Source organism: Sinocyclocheilus anshuiensis, unplaced genomic scaffold (assembly GCF_001515605.1).
Source record: "Sinocyclocheilus anshuiensis isolate Anshui unplaced genomic scaffold, SAMN03320099.WGS_v1.1 scaffold60, whole genome shotgun sequence".
Lineage (NCBI taxonomy): Eukaryota > Metazoa > Chordata > Actinopteri > Cypriniformes > Cyprinidae > Sinocyclocheilus > Sinocyclocheilus anshuiensis.
Window position 1 is genome coordinate 690,307 of NW_015554068.1, and position 19,521 is coordinate 709,827.

The following is a 19,521-nucleotide window of genomic DNA, read 5'->3' on the forward strand; positions in this document are numbered from 1 at the left end:
GAGCCGCCAAAGGAACACGCTGGGCCCTCTTCAAAGAGCGTACCAGCGGTATCCTTCGGTGCTCCTCCCGACAACCGGATGTTGATCACTGCGTCGGAGGGAGAGCTCTCTGGAGAGGAAGATTCGGCTGTGATCACAGCAATAAATTACATTTTAACAGATATTCACACAGAAAACAGTATTTTAAATAATATTGTACAATATTACTGTTTTTGAGGTTTGTATTTGTATTGTTGATCAAATGAATGGATCAAAAATACAGAAAAAATGTATATTGTAAAATATCAGCCTTGGTGAGCTGAAGAGAGGGCTTTCAAAAACATTTAATATAATTATGATTCCTATATTTAGATATATTTATAATAACAATAATAATAATAATAATAATAAGCAAAAGTGAAATAACATACATTTTATTTTTATTTATTTATTTTTACTTGTATTAATAAAACGAGAAAAAAAATTATTTAATAATTGTTTTATTTATTTTAAAAAATCCAATGAATCAACTCTTAGTTTTGACATACATGTAAACCATGTAATCCTTCTCTGGACCAGGATACACTCATTACGTTCAAACCCTTGTCATTGTGAAATCCTCATACGCAGACGAACTGCAAATAATCAGAGCAAACACTGAAGATTTGCCAAACTTGAGAATGTTCTGAGAATGTATGCATAACTCCAGCTATCCGGAACTTTTCCTCAAACCAGTTTGAAGTTAAACTAGCATGACTCACACAGTCCTTCAAAGAAGGATGTTTATATTTGAAAAGAAAAGGAAATTTGGCCTCACACAACATACCCGCACAATAATATCACCATTCCTCACACTCCAAATAATGCGGAACCACCTGAGTTTGTGCTCACACGATCCGCCTTCTCGTGGGTTTCGGTGTAACCCTCCCCCAAGGAACGGCTTCTAATTGCATCTTTGAGATGACAGAATTTGCCGCGCTCTTTGGCTCAGTTGGAAATTAGATCCCGCAGGTGCAGCGCTGTAATGAGCGTGGGGAATTCCTCTCACTAACCCCCTCCTCCAACCTCCCTGCTTTGCGACAAGGTTATTCATTTGTTTCAGGCCATTCATCGCATGTACACGTACACGTAACCCCACCGTACTGCATGCGCTCGCAACCATTGTAGAACACATGCTAGTTAATTACTGCAACAACCTGAATACTCACATACTGTAGAATAACCATCTAAAAGTTCACTAACGCGCACAGACATTTATTTTTGTTTGAAAGTCAATGTATCAACAGATTCATTACGTTTTTTTGCCCCCCATTCAGGCATCCTCAATGCTGCGGGCATCGGTCGCACCTCAGTAAGTTTTTTTTTTTTTTTTTTTATTGATGAAAAGATTAGAAAATCTCATCTCGCCAGTAGTAGCAGGTATGTCTGATAAACATTTCATAACTTGACGTAATTCAGGGATTTTCACATTTGATTGATTGATTGACTGATTTTTTTAATACCAAGGACCCCTGAATATCTTATAAGGCGAAAAGATTAGAAAATCTCATCTCGCCAGTAGTAGCAGGTATGTCTGATAAACATTTCATAACTTGACGTAATTCAGGGATTTTCACATTTGATTGATTGATTGACTGATTTTTTTAATACCAAGGACCCCTGAATATCTTATAAGGCCAGTTATTTATATTGTGTGGGGGGAAAAAAAATCAGAAACCAGGGTGAAACTAATGTTTGTTGTAAATTTTGTAAACATATTTAATTAATATCTTAAGTAGTGTGTTAACTTTGCATCTTGTACTTGTCAGATCATTCAAATGTAATTCTATAAATGCAATAAAGCCAGATTATGGAAACATGTGATGTTCCCAGAGATGGAAAGATTCCCATCAGTAACCTGAAGAGCCAGATCTCATGTGCTGATTCATCTTCCTTTCATTTCCTGCTCTCAGGTGGCCCAAAGATGTGCCGTTGTTGCCTTCTCTTGACTACGAGAAGCTGAAGAAAGATCTAGCGAATGGATCAGATCGACTGAAGGCTTTGCTGCTTCAAGCTTTGCGCTGGGTAACTCAGAATTACCGTCAGTAAACTAAAAACATCACTGATGTATCCCGTCTTTTCTGACAAAATATCACAATTTAAAAAAAAAAAAAAGGTCAAGATTCACTGGTAATATTGGTCAGACATGCTAAAAACTGCATGGTCAAAATTCAGTTGTGATTCCTTTAAACTTAAGAGTTTGTAGGAGGTATTTTGTTGTTTTATCTCCATCTTTGAGATATTTTCCGCCCTTTGGAATACACAATGAGAAACAAATTGGTTTTCACATTACATGGCAATTTTCTTGTAATTTCCCAGAGGTTAACTAGATCTCTACATGGTGAGCAAAGGGACACGGTTTTACAAGCCTTCATCAGCAATGATCTTCTGGAGCACTACAGTTCCAAACAGGTACATTACAAAACCCTTGTTGGGAAATTATATTTAAATTAATATGAAAATTTCAATTTCAATTTTACAGTTTGAAAATACTATTTAAAATAGCTTTATATTAAAATATTATGGGCCAGATTTACTAACAGCTTGCGTCAGCGCAAACTGTCTTTTGGCGTTAAAATAGTACTGTCAGGATTTACTAAAGACATGCAGTGAAGAATTGGCGCTGAAAAGGCGACAGTTATTTTTGCACCTGACTGTACTGAATATGTATTTATAGGAGTTTCCCTTTCAGATGCAACATTTACGGGAGGAGAGTATTAAAATAAATCATGCAAAGCGATTTACCAACATTTGCGCTCGTCAAATTACTGGTAATTGCGCCATTATTTAATGCCCAAAAAAAGCATGTCTTATAGCAGGTGGTAATTTGCGCTGCTCTTGGTAGATTGCGCTGGTCATTATGGAAATTATCTGGCTGTGTCTGTGTTCTTTCATGTGCGCATTGTTAGTAAATCACATGCAGAATTTTCCCCTGCCATGTGCGCTTTTATGGAATTGCGCTCTAACGCTAATTTGCCCTGTTTAGTAAATCTGGCCCTATATATCAAGGCACTGATATGACCTTGCAGGACATGGTATTTAGCTATCTTGACACATTGTTTTCAACACTTAGATTGCCATGTGCTGCATCTATACAATTATGTAAAGCTTTCAATTTTGTTGTGCTTATCGATGCAAAAAAATCTCTGTTTCTTTTATGTGGAGACATCACGCTGTCGACTGGGCTGAATAAATAAACATCGAGCTTCACATAAAAATATAAAAATTTTAGCCTATTGTCCACATGGACTCAATGATTGGTCGATTTTTTAAAATATATTGTAGGATATTTTAAGATAGTATGCAAATGTATAAACTGTTTTGAAAATGGACCCTTGCATTTCTATCAAGATTTTGATACATTTTTGTTTTGTGGTTCACAATGAGTGCACTTACACCACAACAATTAAAACACTTAAAAATAATTTGTATTGATCTATGACCTACTTCATTTCTAAAATGTGTTTACCAACAGTCTGTCTAAAGTATTTAGGATGAAGCTGAATGTGGATGATCAGGTTTCAGCACATTATGTGACATCTTGACTCATAGTTTCCAATCATTGTCAACAAGTTTCTTAGGGCAATCGAGTCATATAATAGCATACATGCTTTTAGCTCACTTTTCAATCTTTGTTCAGGCTGAATGACAATATCTCATGTTACTAAAATCCAGAATAAACTTGGAAGGCAGACAAAGTAGTCCTTTTCACATTAAGGAACAACTAATTGGACCAAAAGCCATATGAAAAAGCAAGAAGGAGAAAAAAAACAGTCAGTTTTTGCCTAACCAGTTGTGTTTCCTTTACAGAAAACTGTTCTTAATCTGATGAAATCCAAAAATGAGATTGTCAGACAGTATATGGCACGACTCATCAATGCTTTTGCCTCTTTGTGTGATGGTAAGTGAAAATGATTCATCACAAAATGTCTTCGCTTCAAGCAGAGAAGTTTTGTTTTGTTTGTTCCAATTTTCTTACTTTTTTCTTCCTTAAACCAGTTTGCACATCAGAGAGTGTAAAAAACTTGGCAAGTCCTAAATCCCCAACTCACTGATCATAAACACACTTCCCTCCAACGCTCTAGGTGGCGCTATAATGTGCAAAAAAAAATATTTTTTTTAATTTAGATTCTGATCCTGTATCAATTGTGAATGTGGATTTATATGTCCAGCTCGAACATTTTGAGGGCATTTGCCATTTTATGAAAAACATTATTTTTAAACTTAAAGTGTGGTAACATTAACCGTTGTTCTGTGAATTTTCACAGGCTAAATCTATTTATTTCAATAGGAATTCTCGCAACTCCACACAAGTTCAAGTTGGTCATGCGGATTGGTTGCGTTGATTGCTACACTACATTCATTGCATTGATCACTATATTCGCTACGCTATTCAAAGTAGCCAGAGAAGCTTTTTTGCTTGAAAAATTTTGCTGAAAATTTCGCTAATGTGTCCTTTTTGTGTGTAAGGGACTGTAAACAAACTTAGCAGGATGGTTCCAGATTCCACCGCTAATTATACACTTACACACACACACACACACACACACACACACACACACATCACTCCAGTGCTCTAGATGGCACTATAGTACACAAAGTTGTTGCATAACTGCATGGGCTAAAATCTAAATTCTGACCCTGAATCAACCGAGCATGTGGATTTATATTTCCACCTATTATTTAAGTTTCACAAAAAATGCTAATGTGACCTTTATGTATATCAGTGACTGTAAACAGGGACACGCGTGTTTTTTGCATAACTTCTGAACTGGATGGGCTAGAATCAAAATCCTGATCCTGAACCAGTTGAGCATGTGTGGATTTATATTTTTTCACCTTGATTTTGTTGGCCATTTGGCATTTTATAATAAAAACTACCTTTTCAAACTTTTTTTTCTTTGACCATGGCCCAAACTGATTAATTGATGTTGATTTTGAGCAAAATTGAATTAATTCCTAGTTGCCAAAATTTACAGAGCAGAAGTTTCGCTACATTTTAATTTAATAAATTGTGTAAACATCTCTGTCTTTAGTTCTGAAACATGTTTATTGTCATCTCATGCACTGTTGCACACCCAGGACGCATGTACCTGTCTCAGATACCCTCTTTACTGAGGTTTCTGCTTGATTCTCTGAAGAATGAAGAGAAAGAGTCTGTAACTCGAGAAAACCTGCTTGCAGCGCTGCAGAAACTCAGCCTCAGGTATGCCATTTGTTAATAAATGTTAATAAAGACACAGACTGTAATAATGTGTTTTCAGTTTTTCCTGACTTTAGAAAAGTGTGTAAAACATGTTGAAATGTATCAGCTGCACCAAGAGAATTGTAAATATAATTAAAAAATGCACCAAAAACAAAGTAAAAAAAAAAAAGTTAATCGGTGGCATATCTGCGGCATATATGCCGATGCAGACATATCGGCCGATAAAATTGACAAAACTATATATTGCTCAGGCTCTAGAAATTATCCTTTTTTTTTTCACTCAAAAACTGAAGTGCATAAGCTCTGATCACTGAGCCATAGGATCAGTCAGTTCCAAAAATTATTACAAAAATTGTACTTGAAAGAGAACAAAATGACAGAGATTGAATCCAAGATTTGATAATATAGCACAACGAGAAATTTAAGCAGTTTTGAATGGGGAAAACCAAATTAGCTAAAGCATTTCCAGCACAACACATTTTAAACACCTCAAAAATGCCGGGTTTTCTGCTGTGTGCAGGCGAGCGCAGCAGTTTGCTATGATCAGAGATGGTCTGATTGGCTGGTTGGTCAAAGAGCTCCACGACTCAGACTGTCTGTCTGACTACACGCTTGAATATGCCATCTCCCTCCTCATGAACCTCTGTCTGCGCACTCAAGGTAACAGATGCACTGCCACAATGATCTAATAATAAATACCTGTCAAAGAAATAAAGGTATGTTTAAACAATTGCATTGTTGTTCATCAGCCTTTTTTTTTACTTAGTTTGCACTCTTTTATTTGCTTTGCTAAAGTAAACAGAGAAGTGTACTATAAGCAGCGCAGTGTTTACTGTAGTAAGTCTCACGTTTCAGGAAAGAAGAAATGCGCGGAGGAGGCCAAGCATGTCCTAAAAGTCCTGACGGAGCTCCTGGGACATGAGAACCATGAGGTAAATCAGTTATTGCTCAAGCACTATATGCCAAAACAAGGCGTGTTATTTGAGCTTGTTCACTGCCTTCCTGATTAGTGAATACCTGAAGGCGTCAATTAGCTTAGGCCTTTTTATGTCAGACGATTCTCAAATAAGAACGCTTTCGTCAACTTTGGATTTTAAAAGTTTGTCTTGCAAGTGTACCTTGAAGATTTCACTCCCTTTTTGAAACATTTGAAATGGAGAATCAAGCCTACACTATTATATTCCCTAATGAATTTGCTCAGCACCTCAAAACTAATTTTTAAAAATGTAAAAATTATATCTTTAAAAAAAGTTAAGCCCAGATTCTTAACATGATCTGAAACTCTTATTACAATAAAAGGTCAGCATACTTATAATATCCTTAGTTGCAGAAGAGGGTCCAAAGACAACACACTCCATCTTATTAGTATTAAGATGAAGAAAATTGCTTGCTAACCAGGCTTCAATCTTGATTAAGCACTGTACAAGTTCATCAAAGGATTGAGAGCCTTTTGGATCAATTGGAATATATCAATATATCATCTGTGCATAGATGATGCATAACATTATACTTATAAAAAAATGTAGCCTAATGGGCACATATACAACGAAAATAAAATAGGCCCAAGTATAGAACACTGTGGCACACCACTATGTAATTTAGCTCATGTAGAGCACAAATTCCCAATGCAAAACAAAAAAAAAACCTGTCCTTTAAATATGACTTAAACCAATCTAAGGCGGTACCCTTAATACTAACAACATCTTTCAAACGCCGCAATAAAATGCCATGCCAAAGCAGCTTTACAGTAATAAGCTAAAATATAACAGTGTTAATGTTGCAAAATTCATTTGTTATAAAGCAAATGACAAAAATAAATTAAAGTTCAGTTTTAAAGCAGCTCTACAGAAGACAGTAGTGTCATTTAGATCAGTTTAGTTTAATGCTTATTTAATTTAGTTCAATAACCGTTGTAAAGTTAATCAAATATGAAACAAAGTGTCATAACCGCATACAAAGTGTACAAAGCTTTTATAATCATACGTTTAGTTCAGAATGATTTTAAGATGTGTCCAAACTTTGGCTGGTAGTGGATGAAAGCGTCTGGAATGCTGAAGTTTCAAATGTTCATTGCATGTTTGTGTTCATGTATGCACATATAGATTCGGTACTATGTGAACGGAGCATTATACAGCATCTTGTCCATGCCAGAGATACGAGAGGAAGCCAAACAGATGGTATGTGTTTAATTACGGTTCATTCACAGGTGCACAACATCAAGATTATTGCTTTGACTCCTATGAGTAATACAAATCCAATTCATTGCATTTGCGATAACAGTCAAACCTTTCAAAGTTAAACAGTGATTTATGATGCAACAAATGAGAAGGTTATGTTGCAGAAAAAAAAAAAGTTTAATAGTTTGTTTAAAAATCCCAGAGGGAACACTAAACCATCCATAATCCTTAAGTCAAATCAGAAAAGTCACCGTCAAACAAAAATTACGCCCTTAATATATAAACCTAATATATATTTATATATAATACACTACTGTTCAGAAGTTTGGGATGTTTTTTTGAAAGAAATTAATATTTTTATTCAGCAAGGAAGCATTACATTTATGAAAATTAAGTAAAGATATTTATAATTTTACAAAAATGTTATATTTCCAATAAAAGTTGTTTTTTGAACTTTCTTTTCATCAAAGAATCCTAAACTATATATCTATATCTGTATCGATAACTGCATCTCTCTCTCTCTCTCTCTCTCTCTATATATATATATATATATATATATCCCTGTATATACACACACACATACAGTATATATACAGTATATACATATATATTAGGGGTGTAACGATACACATATTCATATTGAACCATTCGGTACGAGGCTTTCGTTTCGGTACGCATTACAAACCGAACGATTCGTTGGACTAATCGATCCTATTACATTTGGAAAATAAAAGAGCTTAAAGTGTGAAATATAATGTTCTCAGTGCCACTGCGCTCAACAAGACAGCCTAAACGGCGTAACAGGCAACGTGCTGTCTGCCCATAATGTTCTCAGTGCCACTGCGCGCAACAAGACAGCCCAAACGGCGTAACAGGCAACATGCTGTCTGTCCAGTGGCGTAGCGGAAGTGGCCCCGTGATAACCTCCCCTTGCTGGGGTGCATCGAAAGACAACGATTTTGTATCACGATAACCAGAGATATTGTCAAAAACATCAATTATTAGAAATATTAAGAGGATTTGGCATTTCCAATTAATGTAGGCCTGTTACATTCTTATTTTTATTAGGCCTATTATTATTATTATAATGAAGTTACTTTTATTATTAAATTAAAATTACAATTAATTTGCCCCGCAATAATTACCGCATAACTGACACGCTGCGAGGATAACAAAACATATTTAGCCTACTCCTCAATTAAAATGTTTTTAAAAACAGTCTTTTAAGGTGTGTATAAATGGATTATATGCCTATAATTAAAATATTAACACTGCAGTCATTGATAAAAATCAATGAAATAAAAAGCTTTTATTCCAATCACCGACTTTAAAAAACAACCTGTTTAACATGAAATACGTTTCTTCTCATTCCTTTTTCACTATGTATGGGCCACAAGAGAAATATTATGGGAATAAATGAAAACAGTTAGCTATATACCGTTATCAGCATATGTTGAAGTAGATTCGTCTCTGAGAGAGAATGCGGCGTCAGATGCCGAAAGCTCCGTCATTACTCCGTCAGTCCGTTTTTACTTTCTGCATATAGTGAATTGACTGCGATTAAGACATTCACCGGCATAACTCTTGCGCAAAGTTTGCACATTGCTTGTGTGATATACATTGGCTCGCCTTCATAAAACAGAAATATTTTGTTTCTATTTCATTGAGACATAACCAATTCGCCCCGTACCGAACATACCGAACCGAACCGTGACACCACTGTGTCGTACTGAACCGAACCGTGAATTTTGTGAACTGTTACACCCCTAATATATATACTATTGTACTTCAGATATTCAAATGTTCAAATGTTGTGATTCTTCTCCAAGCTTGTCTCTTGCATAATTTGTTTATTTTTTATTTTTTGGAATCCCTATGGAGAAGATAAACAAGAAAAATGCTGCAGGAAACAAGGCTGCTAAAAAAAAATTACAAATTATGGGTTGCTGTTGTGCTCCATGACTACAATCACATAATACAGAAAATGTGAGTATTTTGTTGTTGCATTTAGAGTATGGAGGAGATCTTACACTGTTACAGTAAAGAAGAAAATCCTGAACTCAACAGGCAGATTGAATTCATCATCAAACAGCTTAACTCGGGTAAGAAAAAAAGCAGTAAAAAATTGTTCACCTAAAAATTAAAAATAGATAATAAATCTGTCATCACCCTATTTAACCCATATAACTTTTTTCTTCCGTGGAACACAAAAAGTACAATTTTGAACAATATCATGGTCTCCTTTTTTCAGTAAAATAATGAATGAATGAATGAATGAAAACCAGGTTATCAGGTTCAAAAGGAACAAAAAAGCCCCATAAAAGTATCATAACCTTGGTCAGTATGACCAAATGAATCTTTGACTCTTTTTATAATGCTTTTATTATGGTTTTATGATTTTTTTTTTTCACCATTCAAGTTTACTGAATTGCAAATATTTGCCAGGATATTCCTCAAAAATATATCTGCTGCATTCCACAGTTTATTTCCCATATTTATGTCATTATTTTACTGATTCGTTTGTATTCATTTATGATTCTGCCATATACAGTGGACATCCTTGAACATGAACCCGAGTCAGATGATGAAGAGGATGACGATGATGATGACGAGGTAATTCACTTTAGTCATGTCTTCTATGCAAGATTATTGCTCAACCTGACTTCTGATTTCATATAAACTGTGTGAAAGGCTATCACTGTGATTTGCATTTTATCAGCAGTTTGATTGGCAGTTTCCCACTCAGTCCTTTGATCGAATTCTTTGATCTTGTTAACAGGAAGATGTTATGGAGGCAGACCTAGATAAAGAGGAAGTCCTGCAGCCTCAGCCAAAAGAGCTCAGCGGAGAATCTTTGCTGACAACAGAGTATCTCGGGGTAAACCATCACGCTACAGTATATTTATGATATTACGAAAGAAACCAGAAACTGGTCCAGAACTTCACATACAAGGGTATTGTAGGTTAAAACACGCAAATGATAAATACAAGAGGACTTTTCAAAGTCAATTTAATTTACTCACCCACAGGCCATCCAAGATGTAGTGGACTTTTTTTTTCTTCATTAGAACGATAAAGAAGATTTTTAGCTGAAACCGTGGTCCTTGGTGATTCATAAAATGCAAGTCAACAACTACCGTCGCTTTGAGTGTCAAAAAGGCATATACAGGCAACAAAATTCATACCTGTGACTACTGACGATATATTGAGGCCGTACGAAAGAGAAAACGATCAGTCTGTGCAAGAAACTGAACATATTTATAACATTATTACTTGTAATCCAGAGCCTCAGACAAGTCAGATTATTTTCCGCGAACTGATTCTTTCACACAATTTGTTTCAATGAACTGGATTCATTAACTACCGTCGCTTTGAGTGTCAAAAAGGCATATACAGGCAACAAAATTCATACCTGTGACTACTGACGATATATTGAGGCCGTACGAAAGAGAAAACGATCAGTCTGTGCAAGAAACTGAACATATTTATAACATTATTACTTGTAATCCAGAGCCTCAGACAAGTCAGATTATTTTCCGCGAACTGATTCTTTCACACAATTTGTTTCAATGAACTGGATTCATTCATTAGTTTATGTAATCAAACAATTACATAACATATATGAAATTATATTATTAAAGCACCCAATAATGATGTGAAATGCAAGTTTTTTACATGTCTAAAGCATATAAAGTGAATAAACTTTACTGGTTACTGGTTCAACTAGTTCATAAAAAAGAACCAGTTCAAAAGAATGATTCCTTTGTGGTTGATTTGTGTTGATTTGTTTGCGATGCTGGATGATCAGATGCTAAGTATCTTTATGATGCTTTGTAGATAATGACCAACATGGTGAAGATGAAGAGAAGATCATACCCTCCATCGTCTCGCAGCATAGATGAGCCCCTCCAGCGGCCCGTTACGCCCAGTTCCCACAAAAACAGCATGTAAGAACCTCTTTCTGAATGCCTGTTCACATCAAGAGGAATATTTGCTGCTATTCTAGAAACAATCTTATGCTTGTTTGTCACTTTAATGTAAAAAAAATAAATAAATTGTTTAGCATTATTTAAAATTGATTATGATAGTGGAATGGTTTTATAGATTCACTGCAAATCAAGATCCATCAAGTCAACCTATCTTTTTTTATTCATGTGACTGAGTTTAAAACCATCTTTCATGTTAATATTAGAATAATTCAGAAATCTTCCTTTAATGGACAGAGTTCTAATGAAATTTACTCATGCTCAAATATGGTTCATGTGCATGCCCTGTTACTTTAATAAATCCAGATGCACTAGTTTGATTCCTTGTTGGTATAGTAACCACTAATTGTTTAATATTTTTTTTACTAATTGAGGTCTTGTCATTGGAGGCATCTTAATTTGAGATGATTATACAAGATACTACCAACACAGTGACTCTTTTGCACGCAGCAGAAGTGCAAATGTGTCCGTATTCATCTTTTTCCTTGTCAATCCAAGTCAATAGTTTTGCCCTTAAGTCAAATAATGTTAATGTGCAAGCAGGATATACAAGACTCCATCCACACTTAGATAAATCCTCATTGTTTCTACTGAAGCGTATGGAATAGTGATGGGAATGACTGAAGACAATTGGTTGCGTGACTCTTACTGTTTTAACCTTGATGCTTTGAAATGTTATGAATGAAAGAACACAACATTGTGATTATGCCCTTGATTGGGTGAGAACTTATTTGAGCCATTGTATATGTAATTTATCCAAAACTTTGAATAATATAATAATTGGATAAGAAAATATACTACTATCTCTAAAGGACTTGGAGTAGACAAAGTTGAATGGATGCCATTTAAGCCTGGGGGAATAGCTAAAAGTTTGTATATAAATATACTTTATCATTGAATTTTAGGTTGTTGTTTTTTTTGTTTTGTTTTTTTTTACTAGTAGTTAGAGGAACCATCATTTTGCCATCACAGATGTTGTTTCTGAATTTCCTAAATGAATTTTCAGTGTTTCATCAATTGAATTAAAACAGATCCGGCGTGTCGGACATGGTAATGTATATTTGTACATGTGTATTTGCCTGTGCAGAGCTGGTGGTGATGGAGTCTATGCCATTACCCGTCAGAGAAGTGACGATAGCCCCACCCATTCTTGCTTTAGTTCCCGCCCACACACTCGCACCGGCAGCCGCCCCAGCACTGCTGAATCCATCCACCAAACATTGGGTATGTGTGCCGTCAACTGACAAATATTTAAATATGTACCTCAGCATGTCTTAATTTGCTTTTTCACATTGATTTACATCCTTTTTCATCCAGCTCAAAAGTTTTGTAATGTTATTTTACCTATTGTCCGATGTCATTGTTTTGTAACCCTTCATAAAGATACGATCACAGTTCCATCTTTAATAAATATTCAATGTTTCGCTGAAATGATTCAATTTCCGAGGACTTTAGCCTGGACTGTGCTTTCGTGGTCCTCTCACTTCCGTTCCAAGTGCACAGCCTGATGAAATCACTTCGATGTGGTTTCCAGTGCCTGCAGGCGAGGGTTTGTCTGAGAACGCTACCATCCAAGCACGATATCAGACAAAGCCTGATATGAAGTGCTGCAGTCGTGCATGTGTTAATGCCAAATGTCATAATTGGTTTCTCTGAAACATAGGTAATCATTTGCATAGGTGGAAAAAATTTTCAGCCCTGTTATGAACATTTAGGACCTCAAAATAAAGTTTAAAACTCTGATTTGGGTGATTGAAAAAAAGTAAATAATTAATATAATGCAACAAATTAAGTTAGCACAAGGGCTGGGTATCGAGTTTGATACTTTTCAGGCACCGACTGAATTGCCTCGATACCATTGAGTATCGAAAAACATCTTGTCGTTCGATACCAAACTTCGATACCTAAGAGGTTAATCTCGTCAACGTGAGCCAATAAGCCTGCAGCACTAGTGTGTTCGACCAGAACAACATTAAGTTAAAGTTAAAGACTGTCCATGGTGATCCAGGACGCTGTTCCAAATCCACCGCCCCACAGAACACCACTCACATAGTTTACCGTAAAATCACATTATATTTGTCTCAAATTATTGTTAATGTACATAATGACTTCATCCTAGGCTGGAAGAGTGTGTGTTGTGCATCTTTCAGCACAACGTTTGTCTTTCTCTCCGTATGCTTTATATCCACCTTTTTCTTCAACGCGAAAGTAAGCCTCTGGGTGAGACTTCCGGTTCATTAGCCACTATTGGGAAATAACGAGAAGAATAACAACGTGCAGTAAACGGTAAAACTATTTGCACTACAAACCAGTGTGTTCATAATTAAGATAATACATTAAAATAATATGGTAAGACACACCAATTTTCAATATCAAGCAGCAAAGGGAGAGATTTTGTACAGCTTAAAATAGCTGGACGCGGATGAGACCGAAAGCTAGACCCATAGAATTTACAAATGGCCGCGCCCATTTTTACAGCAAGAAAAAGGTGGACAGAGAGCTAATAATAGCCATAGATCACGTTTTCTTTTTCCGTTTGCTCTGTTTTGTCAAACACCGTATTTCAAACTCATCGACACAACTTTGTTAAGTCCTGAATTCAACTTTTATTTTAACTGTTTTATGTTAACTGTTAACTGTTAGACAAAGCGTGCAGTTTTCTAACGTATTTACTTTAACTTAGGTGATATCAATGGTGACATATTTCAGATGCATCCGAAATTACAAAAAAACATATATTTAATATTTGTATCAAAATTATTGCTAGGGACAATTTGGTAGTCGCTGGATATTGGTAGGGATATGTCCTAATTCTACAGCCCTGGTCCCAACCCCGATAGATGTAAGGCTACATTTGCACTGGTGCGTTTTTGTTTTTAAATGAAAACAATCCTCATCCATACTGGCGTTTGCACTGCATTTCAGAAAAGATCTCGGTCCATACTTCACGACCGAAAGCACGTGTTACGAGACCATTCATGCACACTGTAGCATCATGCTACATAAGACAATAAATAAGATTTATATTCCGCTTTTACGCAAAACTCACTTTAAACCACTATCTAGTGTTTGTAATAACTTCCGATTGCCGTCTAATGTGTGTTTTGGCCATGTAATGTTGAAATATGTTATTTCCTCTGAGTCAGAACAGCGCTTGTGGAAAAGAAAACAGGCAGACAGACAGTGCTAGAAGCTGCTAATGCTCATCAGTAAATAAGTGGAAAATGAATAGAAATTATGATTCTGTCTGAGATATGCGTTTTAAAACAAATATGCACTAGTATAAACGTAACCTAACAGATGTGTAAACTGAAAACTATTTGAACTTTATTAAAACTATTTGCACTTATTTATTGTGTTGGTTACATTTTGTTCCTTTGTGCAGTGGCTCAGGTCTTTGAGTCTTTATAAAAATCAACAAGCTGAAAAATAAAACCGTTTTTTATTTTTTTAGATAATGTAATCTTGTTAAAATTGATTTCATAAAATTGGTATCGAAAAAAAGTATCAAGAACTGGTATCGAAGTCAAGGAAATTTTTGAACGATACCCATCCCTAGTTAGCACAAATAGTAAAGCGGGATTGTTAAAATAATTAAAAATCTCACAATTTAAGGAGAAAAAAATTACTTTTTTGATAACTTTGGTAACGGTTGAGTATTTGATTTTCTTTGATAATTTGGTAACGGCTAAATGTTTGGTCATTATTTTTACATTTTGGTAACAGTTGAATGTTTGATCGCTTTAATAACTTTGGTAATGCCTGAGTATTTGATCTTTAATTTTTGATACAGAGCTGAAAGTTGTTTTTAACGACTATGGTAACAGGGCTGGATGTTTGGTAATTTTTATAACTTTGGTAACAGGGCTAAATGTTTGATAGTTTTAATGACTTTTGTAACAGGGCTGAATCTTTGATTGTTTTAATGACTTTTGTAACAGGGCTGAACCTTTGATTGTTTTAATGACTTTGGTAACAGGGCTGAATCTTTGATTGTTTTAATGACTTTGGTAACAGGGCTAAATGTTTGATAGTTTTAATGACTTTGGTAACAGGTCTGAATCTTTGATTGTTTTAATGACTTTTGCAACAGGGCTGAATCTTTGATCGTTTTAATGTCTTTGGTAACAGGGCTGAATCTTTGATTGTTTTAATGACTTTGGTAACAGGGTTGAATATTTGATAATTTTAATGACTTTGATAACAGAATTAAATGTTTGATGTTTTAATAACTGTGGTAGAGGCTGAACATTTGATTGTTTTAATGACTTTGGTAACAGGGCTAAATGTTTGATTGTTTTAATGACTTTGGTAATGGGGTTGAATGTTTCATATTTTAATAGCTGGTAACAGGGCGAAATATGTGATTGTTTTAATGACTCTGGTAACAGGGTGGAATGTTTAATCGTTTTAATGACTTTTGGTAACAGAGCTAAATGTTTGATTCTTTTAATGACTTTGATAACATAATTAAATATTTGACGTGTTAATAACTTGGTAAAGGCTGAACATTTGATTGTTTGAATGACTTTAAAATTATCAAACATTCAGCCCCATTATCAATGACTATAGTAACAGGGTTGAATGGTTGAACTTGGCAAATGTGGTCAGTGCAGGAAGTACATATATAGGATTGTTTGTTTTGGTGCTTTAAAAAGTCATCAGACAATTTGTAAGCTATTTGTGCATTGACAGTAAAATGGATGGTCCTGGTTCTACAATCTGATTGGATGAGCCATGTTCAAAGCTGTTTGCAGTTACAAACACCAACAATAATGTGCAATTTATACAAAAAAAATATAACAGAATCAGTTTTGCGAAATCTCTTCAAAATGACTTTCCTCTCATTGCTCTTTTTTTAGCCTTTGTCTTAGCAATTATATTGTATCAAATTATGGGCACCTGTTTCATTTATCTCTCAGGGGCTTTTTTCTTTTAGCAGATATTCTTGTTCAATTTCCTTACGAACAGTAACCATATCACATCTCTCCTAGACCACTTTGCATTTCCTTGTGAAAGTGAACAGCTCTCAGGTCCTTCACTGTGGCGTGTGTGTGTTAATGATGTCAGCCGCATGTGAGGTGTTTGTGACATCTTTTTGTCTTTCTCCAATCAGCAACCGATTCGGAATGCTGGCGTTCCTCTGTGGAGTCAGGGCTCATGGGGTCCCTAGAAAGACGTGTACCTCCACCAGGCCCGAACAACACAAACGGCCACTCATACAGGTAGATTTGATGTCCATTGCGTGTATTTTTAGCCCAGCATTACCCGTCTCCGGATCTTCCACAACTATGGTACCTTACCAAGAGGTTTAAGGATCCGGGTGCGACATTCCACGCTCACTGTGGCAAGGCATATCTAAAATGTAAAGGTCCACAGGGATCCACTGTTATCAAGCGTGTCACAGGCTGTAACTTGGCTCTGGAATTCAGCAAGCTGGAGAGAGATCAGAGGAATTTGGGGGTCGGAGCGAGGCATCGAACCTTGAGTCAGCAATGCCACAGGACAGACTTTTTCATGAGAATCAAACAACTGTTAAACAATGAGCTGATTCAGGTCCCTTCCTTCCCAAATCCCTGTCCAACCTCACTCCTGGAGATCCATGGATGTAATAACCCTGTGAACACACGTGCATCACATTTTATTGTATAAAGCTATAATTTTAACCTCATCCAGAAGAAAAACAAATTGAGCATATGAGGTGAATTCTTCATGGTCTTGTTTATTTTGTAAGGCCTGAAACATGTAAATATAACAATGCAAACTTGTCTTAGGGGCCGTTCACACTGAAAATTGTTTTGCATTTGCATTGTTTTTCTACGGAAACATGCGCTAGATGGATGTGTTTGACCACTGTGCTTGTGTCTTTTGTCTTGCATTTTTTTTGTAGCATTTTTTTTTGCATTCCACTTAGGGCTGAACGATTAATTGCATTTGCGATAGGGTTGCACGATATATCGAAATATCGCAAATGTAAATATCGCAATATGCATATCGCAACGGCAAAATTAGTGTCATTAATTTTTTTGTTTGTATGTTCACATTGATGTGCGCCTCAGCACTAAAAGAGCATTTTCCTGAAAGAGCAATTTCTCTAAAAGAGCTCCACGGGTGCGTCTTTGTAAAGACAACGGATCGTCTTTTTAAAGATGCCGTTTCACCGGTGCGTTTCTGGATGTGGTCGTTACCTGGCGCTGGGTGATGGTCACGATCGTTGCCTCATGTGTCTGGGCATTAAACACGCTGAGGTGGCGTTCGCGGATGAGTCATGTTCCCATTGCGGGAAAATGACCATCTCGGAGCTGCGGGCCAGGCTCAGTTTCCTCCAGGGGGGCAGAGCTCCGTTGCCTCTGCCGCGATCTATTGAGGTCATGATTCAGAAGTTCTAAAAGAGCTCCGAAACGCTACTGACCTCGCACTGACCTCGCGCTCCTAGCGACGAAGGTCACCGCGAGTTCTCTAGGTCGTACGATGTCCACACTTGTGGTCCAGGAGCGCCATCTCTGGCTGTGTCTGGTTGATATGAGGGACGCCGACGAAGTTCGGTTCCTTAATGCCTGTGTCCCAGACCGGCCTCTTCGGTGACACGGTCGAGAGCTTGGCCCAGCAGCTCTCGGCTGCACAGAAGCAGACTGAGGCGGGTCGTCACACCCTGCCCTGGCGGGCAGCTGCTGCCTCCACCCATCCACCGGCTGCAGTGCCCCAGCCTGCTCGTCGCCGAGGGCGGCCCCCTGCGTCTGCCCCTGCTCACGTGCTGCATCCGCAGCAGCCTCCAGCAAGCGACGCCGTAGAGCTGGGCGTAGGTAGACCACCCCACCCGTCCAGGCCCCAGTCAAACCTGGCGATGAGCAAAAGAGCAAGAGGTCCTGGAACGGGTGACCCAGAGAGGGAGGAAGCTGCTCTTTGGGGGATGGTGAAGGCACCTCTCCCTCCCCCAAACGGCCCAACACCGGACCTCACTCATCCTCCTCCTTCGTCAGCCGGCAGCAGCAGGCGGTTCAAGAGCGTCAACAAAGGCCCTACTCACGCACCCTCTGCCAACTTGTGGAACCAGGTAAGCGTTGCACCGCACACTCAGACCCCTCTCCGGTCCGCTCACAAGCCGCCCGAGTTGGGTCACTGGGTACGGCGGTGGTTCCATTGGTCCTGCTTGCACGGTATCTGGGTGCCTGACTAGCGCTACCCAGCTCGTCTCGCTGGCTTCTGCAGTCCATCAGCCTCGGCTATGCGATTCAGTTCGCCCGGCTGGTGCTCCGGCGCCTCAGCATGTTGGGTCTCCGGGTCAACTGGGAAAAGTTAACTCTCCCCGACGCAGAGGATCTCTTTTCTTGGTGTGGAGTTGGATTCGGTCGAACAGACAGCACGCCTCACAGAGGACCTGCTTGTATTTGTTCAAGGGCAGGACAGCGGTCCTACTGAAACTATTTCAGAGGCTCCTGGGGCATATGGCCGCTGCAGCGGCACTTACACCGCTAGGGCTATTGCATATGAGACTGCTTCAGCACTGGCTTCATGGCCGAGTCCCGAGGTGGGCGTGGCAGCGCGGCACTCACCGGGTCCAAGTTACACTGGCCTGTCGCCAAGCCTTCACCCCGTGGTCAGATCTTACATTCCTTCAGGCAGGAGTGCCCCTAGAACAGGTCTCCAGGAATGCTGTGGTTTACACTGATGCCTCCACCACCGGCTGGGGGGCAACGTACAACGGGCACGCAGTGTTGGGGGTTTGGACGGGCCCCCATCTGCACTGGCATATCAATTGCCTAGAGTTGTTAGCAGTGCGCCTTGCCTTGAACCGTCTCTAAGGGTGCTTATGGGACAAGCACGTGCTGGTCCGAACGGACAACACAGTTACCATTGCGTACATCAACCGACAAGGTGGTCTGCGCTCCCGTCGCAACTCGCCTGCCACCTCCTCCTTTGAAATCAAAAGGTTCTGAGGTCACTTCGTGCCATTCACATTCCGGGCCTGCTTAACCGTACGGCCGACGAGCTGTCTTGAGCTACTCTCCCGGGAGAGTGGCGACTCCATCCCCGGACGGTTTGCCTCTCCAGAAACCTCTCACTGCCAGTTGTTCTACTCCCTGACTGAGGGAACACTCGGCACGGACGCACTGGCACACAGCTGGCCGCGGGG

General features: G+C 38.2%; 1 protein-coding gene across 1 annotated transcript in view; it reads left to right on the top strand.

Moving 5' to 3' along the window:
• armc9 (armadillo repeat containing 9) overlaps positions 1–19,521 on the top strand; it is a 58,282-nt gene that overhangs the window by 21,724 nt on the left and 17,037 nt on the right. Inside the window, exons 10-23 of the mRNA XM_016460618.1 lie at positions 1,296–1,330; positions 1,932–2,043; positions 2,338–2,430; positions 3,829–3,919; positions 5,101–5,224; positions 5,745–5,884; positions 6,080–6,156; positions 7,327–7,401; positions 9,413–9,503; positions 9,953–10,014; positions 10,181–10,279; positions 11,239–11,348; positions 12,475–12,611; positions 16,504–16,612. Coding sequence (XP_016316104.1) covers positions 1,296–1,330; positions 1,932–2,043; positions 2,338–2,430; positions 3,829–3,919; positions 5,101–5,224; positions 5,745–5,884; positions 6,080–6,156; positions 7,327–7,401; positions 9,413–9,503; positions 9,953–10,014; positions 10,181–10,279; positions 11,239–11,348; positions 12,475–12,611; positions 16,504–16,612 — 1,355 coding nt within the window. The remainder of the gene's footprint in view (positions 1–1,295; positions 1,331–1,931; positions 2,044–2,337; positions 2,431–3,828; positions 3,920–5,100; positions 5,225–5,744; positions 5,885–6,079; positions 6,157–7,326; positions 7,402–9,412; positions 9,504–9,952; positions 10,015–10,180; positions 10,280–11,238; positions 11,349–12,474; positions 12,612–16,503; positions 16,613–19,521) is intronic.